This window comes from Phoxinus phoxinus, assembly GCF_949152265.1.
Source record: "Phoxinus phoxinus genome assembly, chromosome: 24".
Classification (NCBI taxonomy): Eukaryota; Metazoa; Chordata; class Actinopteri; order Cypriniformes; family Leuciscidae; genus Phoxinus; species Phoxinus phoxinus.
Window position 1 is genome coordinate 2,199,110 of NC_136899.1, and position 13,345 is coordinate 2,212,454.

At 39.5% G+C, this 13,345-nt stretch overlaps 1 protein-coding gene across 1 annotated transcript; it reads left to right on the forward strand.

The window, feature by feature from the left end:
- Positions 1–544: 544 nt before the first annotated feature.
- LOC306992516 (uncharacterized protein) lies at positions 545–12,982 on the forward strand. The gene is made up of 6 exons (XM_079601485.1): positions 545–601; positions 1,191–1,252; positions 2,769–2,869; positions 6,409–9,059; positions 9,846–10,812; positions 10,907–12,982. The coding sequence occupies exons 3-6, from the start codon at positions 2,770–2,772 to the stop codon at positions 11,143–11,145; spliced, it is 3,957 nt and encodes a 1,318-aa protein (XP_079457611.1). The 5' UTR covers positions 545–601; positions 1,191–1,252; position 2,769; the 3' UTR covers positions 11,146–12,982.
- Positions 12,983–13,345: the final 363 nt, after the last annotated feature.

Genomic DNA, 13,345 nt, shown 5'->3' on the forward strand with positions numbered 1-13,345 from the left:
AGTGTTCCTTTAAGGCAAATTTTGAACCAAAGCCGTTGATAATAGTTGAACGTTTCTGATTTCAACACTGTGTCCAAAATCCCCATGAAACTGTGTCCTAGTATGTTGCTGAACTTAAACAATGTGTGTCGAAACGTGACTTTGGTGCAAGTTTGGATGAGGCTCTACGTGATCGCTTTGTTAGCGGAATCCAAAGTGAAGCATGTCAACGAAGATTGCTTTCGGAGGACACAATGACCACACAGCTCATAACCACAATGACGGATGAAATGGGCTCTGATGCAAGGGGCACCAGGTAAAATCTTTAACATTAAATTAATTATCACAGGGAAAAAAACTATTTCTATAAAGAAATAAATGGTCAATAATAGTGAGGATTACTCGCCATAGGCTACCACACAAACACACTGTTCACATTTCATCTAAAAACTGAAATGAAATGTCACCTCTGACTCACCTCTGTTCTACAAATGCCATCAAACAGCATATTTCCTCTAAATCACATGACCATGAGGGTGTTTCCCTCAGTTTACTGTGAATACACAGATCTATTTACCTGCAAGAGTTTAAAGTCATCTGGAACAGGAAGGATCCTAAAACAGTAAGTAGATTAAATTAACTTAATTATCACCTGATTACTGTAAAGACCATATAAAGTAAAGACAACATACACAATAAGTGGGCGGATCAGCACAGATGGCATTACAACTTTTTGCATTAGTTTAATTTACGTTAGCATCAATATTTAAGACAATTTAATACATTTTGTCAGCCCATAACTCACCGGCGAGTGTTTGAAAACCAATTGCGAGCCACAAATTGAAACATAATAAGCTAGGCTATGAATATATTAATGTAAAAATAAAAAAATAAAAAAAATAATTGCCTGATGAACACAGACACATCATGCATTGTCATCGTATTTATGTGAATTCATGTTTCATTTGTCAATGTGCCTCTGTTTCTTCTCCGTGATTCTGGACGATCGTATTTTGACACATCCGCATATTTAGGCGACACTGAATATGAATATGCTTCTCTTCATAAACATCACAGTTTGCGCTGCTTGTAACAGTCTTTCAGTGGAAACTCAAATGACGACTTTCTCTAATCTAAAGTTAACATTTTGTTAGGTCTTCTTCAGAAGACATTGTGTCTTTTGTGGAAAAAATATTTTATTTGTGTTTTAGCATAGGTAGCAGCATTGCTGTGTAACCCAGACTCCTGTGGAAACTCAACTGTCTTCGAAAAGGTGAGACAAAATAGACTGAATTCGGGCTGATTTAGCCTACTTGGAAAAGTTTAATACCTGCAATACAAACGTTTATTAAAATTGAGGCATTGGGCTTTTTTCATTGACTCACCAGATGGCGCTAAAGCTCATATTTAAGAACCAACTTCCGAATTCATAGCTATGAATATTAGCTTTTTTTTAAATCTGTCATATCCTACGGTGGCCGAGAGAGCTCAACGCACTGCAACTGAAGAAAACACATGTAAATAGAAAAAAACACCTGCAAATCAAGAAAACATCTTCATCAGTTTCACAACACACGTGTGCTCCAAATACTCACAACACAACCAAATACAGAAACGCGCTGCAAAAGTTCACAACACAACCAAATACAGAAACGCGCTGCAAATAGAACAGAACACAACGGAAACGTTTCCGGGGAAACGTTTCGGGCATAGACAGTATATAAACTGGACACAGCGACCCCATAGGTTTCAACGGAGAGAAGTGAAGTCAATTAGAAGCACTCACTTCCTGATCGCAAGGCGAACTGCGCAGGCTCAAACTGAGCTTGACGACGTAGATGTGACGTGAGCAACCTGTAGGTCTTCTAGTAGCTGTGCCGAGAGAAATCTGAATCATTCCCTTCCGAATCTCGCAGAGACGGAGAGCGTGAGTCTATTAGCTGTCCATGAGCTAGCAGCTGGAGCAACTTTATCACTCTCTATGGGCTTCTCCCTTGACTTTATGCCTCCACGTCCTCCCGATTGCTTGCGAGCTTCTCTGCCTGTCCATACGGTAATTTCTCGACTTGTGCGACAGAGTCGCGCGGTTATGACGCAATCGTTAGCCTATTTTTACAAAAACTGCTTCTACGGGGCCATAACGTAACATACAAGGTAATGGAGCCTTTTATACATTTTCGTGTTTCTTTAGAAATAAACAATGGACAAACGGTGTCTTTAAACGCCTCAGATGTAAAGTTATTCGCTGTCAAAGTGACACCAAAATGAATGGGAGTGAATGGAATGCTAACAGCAGGTGGGGGTCCGCTAGCCAATGGCGGCGCCCGGGGAAGCTTCAATATCTTCCGGAACACTGTCCCCCTGGTATCGGGAGTATTTGGAGCACAACTGTGTTGTGAAACTGTTGAAGATGTTTTCTTAATTTGCGGGTGTTTTTTTCTATTTACATGTGTTTTTTTCTATTTACATGTGTTTTTTTTCTATTTACATGTGTTTTTTTCTATTTACATGTTTTTTTCTATTTGCATGTGTTTTTTTTCTATTTACATGTGTTTTTTTCTATTTACATGTTTTTTTCTATTTGCATGTGTGTTTTTTTCTATTTACATGTGTTTTTTTTCTATTTACATGTGTTTTTTTCTATTTGCATTTGTTTTTTTATTTGCATGTGTTTTTTTTCTATTTGCATGTATTTTCTTCAGTTGGAGCGCGTTGAGCTCTCTCGGCCACCGTACTTATCTCTATCACAATTTCACTGGTTGATCTCTTCTTCACTGTGTTTTGTCTAGCATGGATCCAGTGGGAGTGAATTCAATAGAGACTGCGGCTCTAGGGAGACCCTTCCAGCTGGGGATGCTGTACGACTGCAGGAGAGATGCTCTCGTACCAGGTGATCAACGACTGTTCATCCAAATCTGTGAAGTCTTGAATAAAATAACTTATATATTATTTATGCAATTGTAGTAAAGAGCTTGCAATATTAAATGTACTAAATCATTTAGCAATATTAATGTAGGCCTCTGCAAATCTCTAAATGAAAAGCTTTCTCAGCACTTATTCACATCTTACGGCCTTTAAATCCCCATAGCAAACATATTACTATTTTATCAGACATGTTATGTGATATATTGAGATTTTACTAGTTGTATTGTGTATTTTTCAGTATTTCTGATTTTATTTTCATTAATCATTTATTTTATTAATTTGCTCTTTGAATAGTTTCTCATCCTCGAGTCATTTGGACCTGCAACTCAATTTAAAAAATAATTAAAAAATGTAGTGTTCATCATTGGGTCCAAGATCTTAGGACTTTTGTGGCACTTGAACCACAAACCCACATGCAGTACTTTTTTTTTTTACTGGATTCGAGAAGTTTATGTGATTTTAATAAAAAAACGGTAACAAATCCTTCCCTCTTTGGGTCAATTTGACCTCCATGGGAATTAATGGAATGCGAGGGATGCTTCAGTACACATAGAAAAACCTAAAAATGCTCAAAATTCAAACTAAAAGTGCTAAAACTTTACCAAAATAATATTTTATAATGTCTACATGTGTATCTGAATCTATACTGAACAGAAATTACTTTAGGACCCAGCAGAACTGCTAATTGTCTCCATAGAGCTATATCCCCATCTAGTGGCAAGTGTCATGAAATATCATGTTATATATAAAAAAAAAATCCACAAGAGGTTGGCAGAGACACCCACCCAATGTAAGATGTTATGAAGTTAATTAACAGGGTTATGCATGAAATGTTGAGTTCTTTATTTACTTTGAAATAATGTGAAGAATCTGCTTAAATTCGATTTATTTATTATTTATTGATAAAATCTAGTAATTGAAAGGTAAAAAAAAGTTACATTAAAAAATAGAAAAAAATATCAAAATGAAATAAGCTTTCTGAAAAAAAAAACAGTATCATTTTAGGGCTTACATTTTAGAGGGTAAGAATTGGTACAGGATGCGAGTTTATTAGTAGCTCTGCAATATGATGTTTGCAATATTAATGTCACGAACCACACACGGGAAGCAGGGGTTAGATCCATTCGCAGTTTAATAGGGTTATCCGTACTCGTAAACAGTCCAGGCAGTGGTCAAAACCAGAGAAGCAATCCAAAAACATAAAACAATACAAAACGGTCAACAAAGCAGAACTCAGAAGTGGTGTGATAATATACAAGGACTCCGTGACACATACTAAAACAGACAGGGTTATATACACAGGGAAATGACAATGCTAATGGGGAATTGGCTGAGTGCAATGATTAGTGACAAGGGACAGCTGAGTGCAATGAAGAACAAGGATCGTGGGGAATGTAGTTCAGAATGTGACAAACACCGTGGGGAAGGAGAACATCTAGTGGTGACCCAGGGAACTCAAACCAGACACTGTGACTGTGACACTGTGAAACACAGTCCATCGGGAGGCCAGAGGGGCGAAACCGGCAGTCCATCGGGAGGCCAGAGGGGCGAAACCGGCAGTCCATCGGGAGGCCAGAGGGGCGAAACCGGCAGTCCATCGGGAGGCCAGAGGGGCGAAACCGGCAGTCCATCGGGAGGCCAGAGGGGAGACGGCAGTCCATCGGGAGGCCAGAGGGGAGACGGCAGTCCATCGGGCGGCCAGGGCGGAGGAGACGACCCCTCGGGCGGCTCAGGAACTGGAACAGACACCACCGGCTCAGGAACTGGAACAGACACCACCGGCTCAGGAACTGGAACAGACACCACCGGCTCAGGAACTGGAACAGACACCACCGGCTCAGGAACTGGAACAGACACCACCGGCTCAGGAACTGGAACAGACACCACCGGCTGAAGCACAGTGTACAGGGTTCCAACCAGACTTGGAGGCTGCCCTCTTGGCCATGGCAGGACTGACGGGAACAGCCTCTGGCACAGGAACCGTCTCTGCATCGGCAGACGTGACGTGGACAGTCTCTGGAACGGCAGACGTGACGTGGACAGTCTCTGGAACGGCAGACGTGACGTGGACAGTCTCTGGAACGGCAGACGTGACGTGGACAGTCTCTGGAACGGCAGACGTGACGTGGACAGTCTCTGGAACGGCAGACGTGATGTGGACAGTCTCTGGAACGGCAGACATCCTGTGCCTCCTCCACGCATGCAGTACCGCCACCGCATAAAAGAGGAAGACCGCTCTCTTGGCCGTGGCAGGACTGATGGTGGGCGGCTCCGAGACAATCTCAAGGATGACAGCGGGCTGCTCGGAGGGGACGGCCTCCGGGACGACAGCGGGCTGCTCGGAGGGGACGGCCTCCGGGACGACAGCGGGCTGCTCGGAGGGGACGGCAGCGGGCTGCTCGGAGGGGATGGCCTCCGGGACGACAGCGGGCTGCTCGGAGGGGACGGCCTCCGGGTCATTAAAGAGGCAGGAAGTCTTCCTCCTCCTCCGTGTTCGATGGCGAGGAGTAGGCTCGAGGCGGGACAGGAACAACGGTGAAGGGAGCTCTGGGTCGAGCATCACCGGCCCAGGGTGGAAGAAAGACTGAGGCGAAGAGTGGTGCTGGAAGTCGCCTCTAGTACCTCCTCCCCTGCGGCCTCCACAGGTCCCAGAAAACTTGGCCAGGCAGGTTCCCTCAAAAGATTCCTGTCTGACTGAATGAGGTTCAGGGGATTTGGTCGCTATGATCTCCTCCGTTTGATGGGCCCATAGCGCAAAACATTGAAAAATTTTCATCCGCGGTGGAACCTCCTTCGAACCTCCCCTCTTGATGGCTGGGGAAGAGCCACGAAAACCCTTACCGCTGGATCTATTCATGACAGAGACCTTCTGTCACAAACCACACACGGGAAGCAGGGGTTAGATCCATTCGCAGTTTAATAGGGTTATCCGTACTCATAAACAGTCCAGGCAGGGGTCAAAACCAGAGAAGCAATCCAAAAACATAAAACAATACAAAACGGTCAACAAAGCAGAACTCAGAAGTGGTGTGATAATATACAAGGACTCCGTGACACATACTAAAACAGACAGGGTTATATACACAGGGAAATGACAATGCTAATGGGGAATTGGCTGAGTGCAATGATTAGTGACAAGGGACAGCTGAGTGCAATGAAGAACAAGGATCGTGGGGAATGTAGTTCAGAATGTGACAAACACCGTGGGGAAGGAGGACATCTAGTGGTGACCCAGGGAACTCAAACCAGACACTGTGACAATTAATGTGATTGTCAGCCAGTGTTTATATTTAGTGATTCACTTGAGTCATGCATGTGACTATGTTAATACATTAAATATAAAATTAAATGTAAGAGAATGGTCCATGGGGACAAGAAACACAAAAATAATGTGTTGTTGTTCTGCTGGTAAGAAAATGCAAGTTGCACTTTGCAAAGGGGCTGATTAAATTACTGTTTAATGAATAAAGTATTTAGACATTTAAACAAAATTCTCCATTACAGGAATCAGACTTTGGAGTCAAGAGCAGCTGCAGCAGAACATAAGCAAGAAACCGCAAATTAATACAGATTTCACAGTCACCGCTTCAGACTCGATTGAGGAAAAGTCTAGATTGCTGAATATTGATGGATGTCTGAAACTGAGTCTTTTAGGAGGACTCATCAATGTAAGTGGAGCTGCTAAATATCTCAAGGACACCAAGAAATCATTCAGTCAACAGAGACTGACATTACATTATCATTCCACCAGTAAGTTTGAAGAACTGATCATGAACCACTTGGCTGGAAACATGGCTCATTATGAAGATGAAGTTGGCACACATGTAGTGACCGCAGTGCTGTACGGAGCAGATGCATGCTTTGTTTTTGATAGAGAAGTTTCTTCTGATGAGGACAAGAGAGTGATAGACGTAGATGTAGAAGCTGTCTTTGAGAAGCTAATCAGCTTTTCAGCCGGTGCAAACATTAAACTGAATGACAGTCAGAAGACTGCTGCACAAAAATATAAGTGTACCTTTCATGGCGACTTCCAGCTACCATGTAACCCGACCACTTTTGAAGATGCTATGAAGGTTTTTGAAGATCTTCCGAAACTGCTGGGAGAAAACAAAGAGCTTGCGGTTCCTCTGAGAGTTTGGCTTTATCCTTTGGACAAACTCTTCTCAAGAGTTGTAAAGTTTCAACATGAAATCAGCACAGGTTTAAGCACAGATCTTGAATCTGTAATTGAGAGTTTGAGTACGACTGAGATGAAATGCAGTGATCTTCTGATAGACACGCCAGCTTCTGCATTTACTGCATTTCATGACAAAATCAATGACATGAAGAAAAACTGCTACCAGTGCAGATTGAGTCTCGTGAGGAAACTCGGCTCTCTGTTACCGAAGATCCGGGGGAAATTCATAGAGGACACAGCATTGATCGATCTTCTACGAGATCATAAGGAATCTCCGTTTGAAAGAAGCGCTCTTGAACAATGGCTGAAAGAGAAAGAGGAAGAATCTGACATTATTAAGTCATTGCTCACACAACTGAATGACTCAGGAGCAATGGTAGAAAACAACCTCAATAAAAATCTAATGAATCTGGAAGTTAAACATTTGGTCAGCTACACCTTTACATCATTGAGCTGGACAGATGTGCTGCTTTCTAAACAAAAGACCTTCCTGAGTTCTTCAACAAAAGGAAAAAATGAGGAGAAACCCGAACACAAGACTTGGCTCGCGTCTGACATCCAAAAGACAATGAGGAACAACCTGAGGGAATTTAAACACTTGATTGTTTTAAACAACAGCAAATCAGTCAAATTTATTGTTGCATCAAAAGAAATGGAAGATAATCCAGGTTCCTGCATTCTTCTGTATGAAAATGAATCTAATGAAGCTGTTTGCTTCACTCCTCCATCAAAACCAGACTGTCCAATAATTGAAGATATCAGATATAGACAAGTGGATCTGAAAGTGTCTCCACCGGGTCCTGCTACAGAGGAGCTCAAATTACTGTATAAAATGAAGGAAGAGGAAGACTGGAGATCTCAAACTGTGTCACAGAACCAGGACACAGTTACTCTGACTGATCTCAGACCAGATACTGAGTACAATATTAAATGTGCAGCGGTGGGAAAACTCGACTACACCGTAGAGAGTGATGTGACGCGTCTCACAGTCATAAACCAGGATCTCATCAAGGACAAAGAGTCTGCTATCAAAAATCTCAGTTGGACTGAAAACAAGTGCAGTGTACTTTTGGAAAACATCAAAGAAACAACTGTTAGTGCACTTCATAAGAAAATACAAGATATGCTGCAAAACTGCCAAACGTATCGACAAGATTTCAGTGACCGAATTAAATCTGTGATCCAGTCAGTTAAAGCCTGTGAGAAAGAGTCGTGTGCTCTGAAGGATCTTCTTCAAGCTCATGATAAATCTCCATTCAATGAAAAGAGTCTGAGAGAGTGGATCACAGTGAAAGATAATGAATTGAACACCGTTAATGAGTTTCTTCGACAGTTAGTGGACTTTGGAGCCGAAGTGAACACAAGTTTGGACTCATATTTGTCTGATATTCAGGTGGAGAATGTGTTTTGTTACACGTTCAGTTCTCTTGAGCTGTCAGATGAGTTGCTTAATGAGCAAGAAAATTACATGAATCCTCAAATGATGAGAAATCCTCAGAAGAAACCTGATGTGGCGTCTCAATCGTGGCTCACTGGAAGCATCATGGAGAAAATGAGAGAACATCTGAAAACATTTAAAGAGCTGATGACGTCATATAGCAGTAAAAGCACTAAATTTATGGTTTCCATAAAAGAGCATGAAGAGCATCCAGGTTCCTGCATTCTGCTGTATGAAAATGGATGTAATGAAGCTGTTTGCTTCACGTCTCCATCAAAACCAGACTGCCCAATAATGAAAGATGTCAGATATAGACAAGTGGATCTGAAAGTGTCTCCACCGGGTCCTGCTACAGAGGAGCTCAAATTACTGTATAAAATGAAGAACGAGAAAGACTGGAGATCTCAAACTGTGTCAAAGAACCAGGACACAGTTACTCTGACTGATCTCAGACCAGATACTGAGTACAATATTAAATGTGCAGCGGTGGGAAAACTCGACTACATCTCTGAATCTGATGTCATCACAGTTATCACAAAGGTATGATGAACATTCATGAGATATCAGCTGTAGAACTTTATAATCTTGAGGCCTTTTCACATGACTTGTATCCTCCTCACATTAAAGCATTGCTGATGGCGTCCCATTAAAGGGCTATTGTAGGTAACCAGGTAACCTAGCCAAGACGAGTGGGATGTGTTGTAGTTTCTCTCTTTTGTGAAAAATCACTTCTCAGAAATCTTTGATGCCAGAAATATGAGACTTTATTTTGCAACAAAGCCAATAATCTTCTGCAGAAAATGACTATTATACCATATATACCATACATCCTTTTCCAAAGATGGTAACACACCCTATAGGTATTTTTGGGTCTTTTTACCATGAGACACACTAGAATATAATTGTCTGCTGTAAGCAACATTCCAGGCCTTTCTTCAGGCTTCAGAAAGGCAAACCAAAGCACAGACAGCAGAAATAATATTGCACAAATATACAGATAAATGACAGCTAAACTGATTTTCTAAATAATAAAATGTTCTACAGATGCAATTTAACTACCGTAACAAATAATTTAATTACAAATGTATACAAAACAGAAAACATTACAACAATTCTAAACTGACACTTACCATATGAGGGGAAAATGACAAATAAATGTATAATGCTTACCTTTTTTCTTGGTTGAGTTAGTGTGAAAGGGCCTTTATTATATCAGGGATGTTGGTGCACATTTTATAATTTGATGATGATTTCAAAATATGACATTGTACAACATTTATGCATGCCCATCTTTATTGTTATTGTGTTTTTGTGCTTTACATACAGAACACAAATTATCTCATCAAGAAAAGCATCTTAATTGAAGATGGAAATCCTGTTCGATATCGTCTCCAAACAAAGACAGACAATATTGATCAATCTGAACCATATAGAAAAATGATCTTTGGAGAGAGGGACACAAACAAACCCCATAAAACCATTCTGATAATCGGAGAAGCAGGAACAGGAAAAACAAAACTAATCAACACGATGATCAACTACATGTTGGGTGTGAAGAGAGAAGACAAGGTTTGGTTTGAGATCACAGATGATCAGAGTGACCGATCATCAGTTCACAGTCAGACCTCCAGCATCACTGTTTATGGGTTTTATCCACGAGAGAGTCCAATCGATCTAACAATCATCGACACACCAGGATATGGAGACACTCGTGGAGCTGAGAAAGATAAAGAGATCGCTGAGAGTTTGCTTAGTTTAAGTGAATCTGCAGAAGGGATTCATGAAATAGACGCAGTGTGTCTGGTGATTAATGCACAACAGAATCGACTCTCTGACAGACAACGATATATATTTGATGCTGTTCAGTCTTTATTTGGGAGAGATATTGCTGAAAACATCATCTTGCTCTTCACACACTCAGATGGAGCTCGACCTAAATATGTCCTGACGGCTGTTAAAGAGGCTGAAGTCAAGTGTGCCGTGAATGACAAGAATCAGCCAGTGTATTTCCTGTTTGACAACCGTCAGTCAGAAACTGCTGAAGAATATGATGATGAAGAAGATGATGAAGAAGATGAAATGATATGGGATCAATCATGGAATCTCAGTTTTAGAGGAATGGAAGGATTGTTTAAGTTTCTTGACACAATACAACCAAAATCCCTGAAGATGACTCGAGATGTGTTGCTTAAACGAAAGCAGTTGGAGGCAAATATCTGTAATCGTGTTCAAATGATAGAACTAAAGAAAAATGAGCTGAAACAAACTCAAGAAGCTCTGAGGAAGATTGGAGGTAGGGAGTCTCTGGCAAAAATATATAACAAAGACAAAGACCGAGAAAAGGACATATGAAGATTTATATAAGAAATATAATGACACAATTGGAGATGGTGTGTCTGTGGTCCAGAAGCTGGAAGAAGAACTGCAAGAATTAGAGAAAGAGAAAATAAAGCGGGTGATGGAAGCTTTTCACTGTGTGGAAACTCTGCAGATGATCGCACTCAACACTGATTCTCTGGACACACTTCAGCACATTGGTTTTCTGATTGAGAAACTGAAGGAAATAAATGAGCCTGAAAAAGCTGAAATACTGGAAAACATCAAGAAGAGAGGAGTACGATTATAAACTCAAGAAGCTCTGGAGCAGAATGTCAAGAACTTTGAGTGTGAAGTTGAAGTGTCCTATAAAGAGAAGGTTGATATTGATCTTAGCGTGGCGATGTGCTGCAGAACTGTGTCTGTGAGGAGAACTGTGTTTATCCAGATTTTTGATGGGTCAGAAATCTCTCACGCTGCAGTTCTATGAGAAGCAATCAGTGTGCATAAATAAATGCCACTACAGCAAACATGTCACAGAAGCAAAAATATATGTAACAAAGACAAAAAAAAAAAGAGAAGAGAAGAGGACATATGAAGATTTAAAGAAGGAATATGATGTCAAAATTGGAGGTGGTGTGTCTCTGGCCAAGAAGCTGGAAGAGGAACTGCAGGAATTAGAGAAAGAAATGAAATTCACTTTCTTTATGAAATGCTGGTTCTCCTCCAAAACCACATTAGCATAAACCAACCAGCTTGTTTTCATATACTGTGTGTGTATATATATATATAGGATCCTGAAAATTATTTTTTTCTCTTTTGTAAGTTGCTTAGAATAAATAGCATCTGCTAAGTTAGCAAATGTCAGAAAGACTATTGATTAGAGTCATTTCTTGCTGTTTGAAATTACCAGCAGCATAATGCAAAGAGTTTCTGCAGTAAGATACTGTTGTAAATCAAGACCACATTATTATATTGTAATAAACAAACAGATATAATTTTAAATGATGCCCATTAAAACAGTGACTATAGAAACTGTTAGTTGTATTACTCAGCACTGCCACCTAGCGGCCATATGGGACAATTATGATTATCATCCTTATATGATTTATTTGACATGTTTGAGGCTCACATGTTTATTGCTTCATTGATTGTCTTTGAAATTATGCTAACTTTCGGTCTTATGAATACAAATAGAACAGAAATAATATGAAATGCTTTCACTTGTATTGCATTTGTCTCATTATTAATACATTTATTTAATTAGATTAGTGCAGATTTTTTATGTTTATTTGTGCTTAATTGCTAAGACACACTTCCTGAAACACACTTCTTATAACTGCAAATTCAATTTAATGATGAATTTAATGATCCAATTTTGTGGAAAGATTATTTTAGAACAATTTATAAAACTACAATTGATTCATATTCCAGAATATTTCAACTTAAAATCTTTTATAGAATTGTTGCAACAAAAAAATCTCTGTACAAATGGCAAATAGAAAAGGATCCCTGTTGCAGGTTCTGTGGGGATGAGGAGGAGGACCTGATGCATTTGTTTTATTTTTGCCCACATGTGGCTAAGTTTTGGGTCAGTATACTATTATGGTTAAGGTCTATGGATATTGTTTTGTAAATCACACCTCAGAATGTTTTGTTATGTGTCTTTGAGGGTAAATGCATACACTTTTTGAACATGATTATTTTGATGGGTAAAATTTTTATTTTTAAAGCTAAAACTTTATCAAATTTATGTATAAAACATTTTAGGAATAGAGTATTTCATCAGTATACGCTGGAAACAATTATAGCAGGAAATAACAACAGAATAACTGAGCATGAAAATAAATGGAATGTCTGCTTACTTGAGTTAGAGATATAAATATTATGTGTACTTTCTTAAAGATGCGCTATGTGTCATGGCATACATGTTTTGCTAATTCTGTGGTATTTTGTTTATTGATTCTTGATTGGTATTATTGATTTATTTACTTTTTTAATTGTTTCTTATGTTATTCGATTTGCCTTGTACTTCCTTCTATTTAGATTTTTTTTGTGATAACACTATGAATGTGTGGATGATTGTGGTATGAATGCATGGAGAGGTGGGTGGGGGGTTTGAAGCTTGTCTTGTCATTTTACTCTGTAATAAAAAAACAAAAAAAAATAAAATAAAATAAAAAACTGCAAATTCAAAACCACAAAAATAATTGCCCAAACACTTTATTCAAAACTACATTATTGTTAATCTGGTTTAAACTTTGGCTTCAAATGGCTCTCATAATCATCCAAACAGACACTCTGAACACACATTACACACGGTGAGATTGAAAAATCATAACCTCATACGTGAGAAACTGCCATAAGTTTTGAACTGTATACAATCCTACTGTAATCAGAAAAAAAATACAGAAAGTATGAAGTTTAAAAAGAATATCTAACATTTTAAACAACTTCTGAATTTACAGTTTTCCTTACAGTATTGTTTAATCATATATTCACTACATATT

Excerpts from the sequence above, each read along its gene's own strand:
- LOC306992516 (XM_079601485.1), top strand. The coding sequence starts at position 2,770 with ATGGATCCAGTGGGAGTGAATTCAATAGAGACTGCGGCTCTAGGGAGA. Across the intron at positions 2,870-6,408 it reads GAGAGATGCTCTCGTACCAG|GAATCAGACTTTGGAGTCAA; the intron begins GTGATCAACGAC and ends TCTCCATTACAG. Across the intron at positions 10,813-10,906 it reads AGCTCTGAGGAAGATTGGAG|ATGGTGTGTCTGTGGTCCAG; the intron begins GTAGGGAGTCTC and ends ACACAATTGGAG.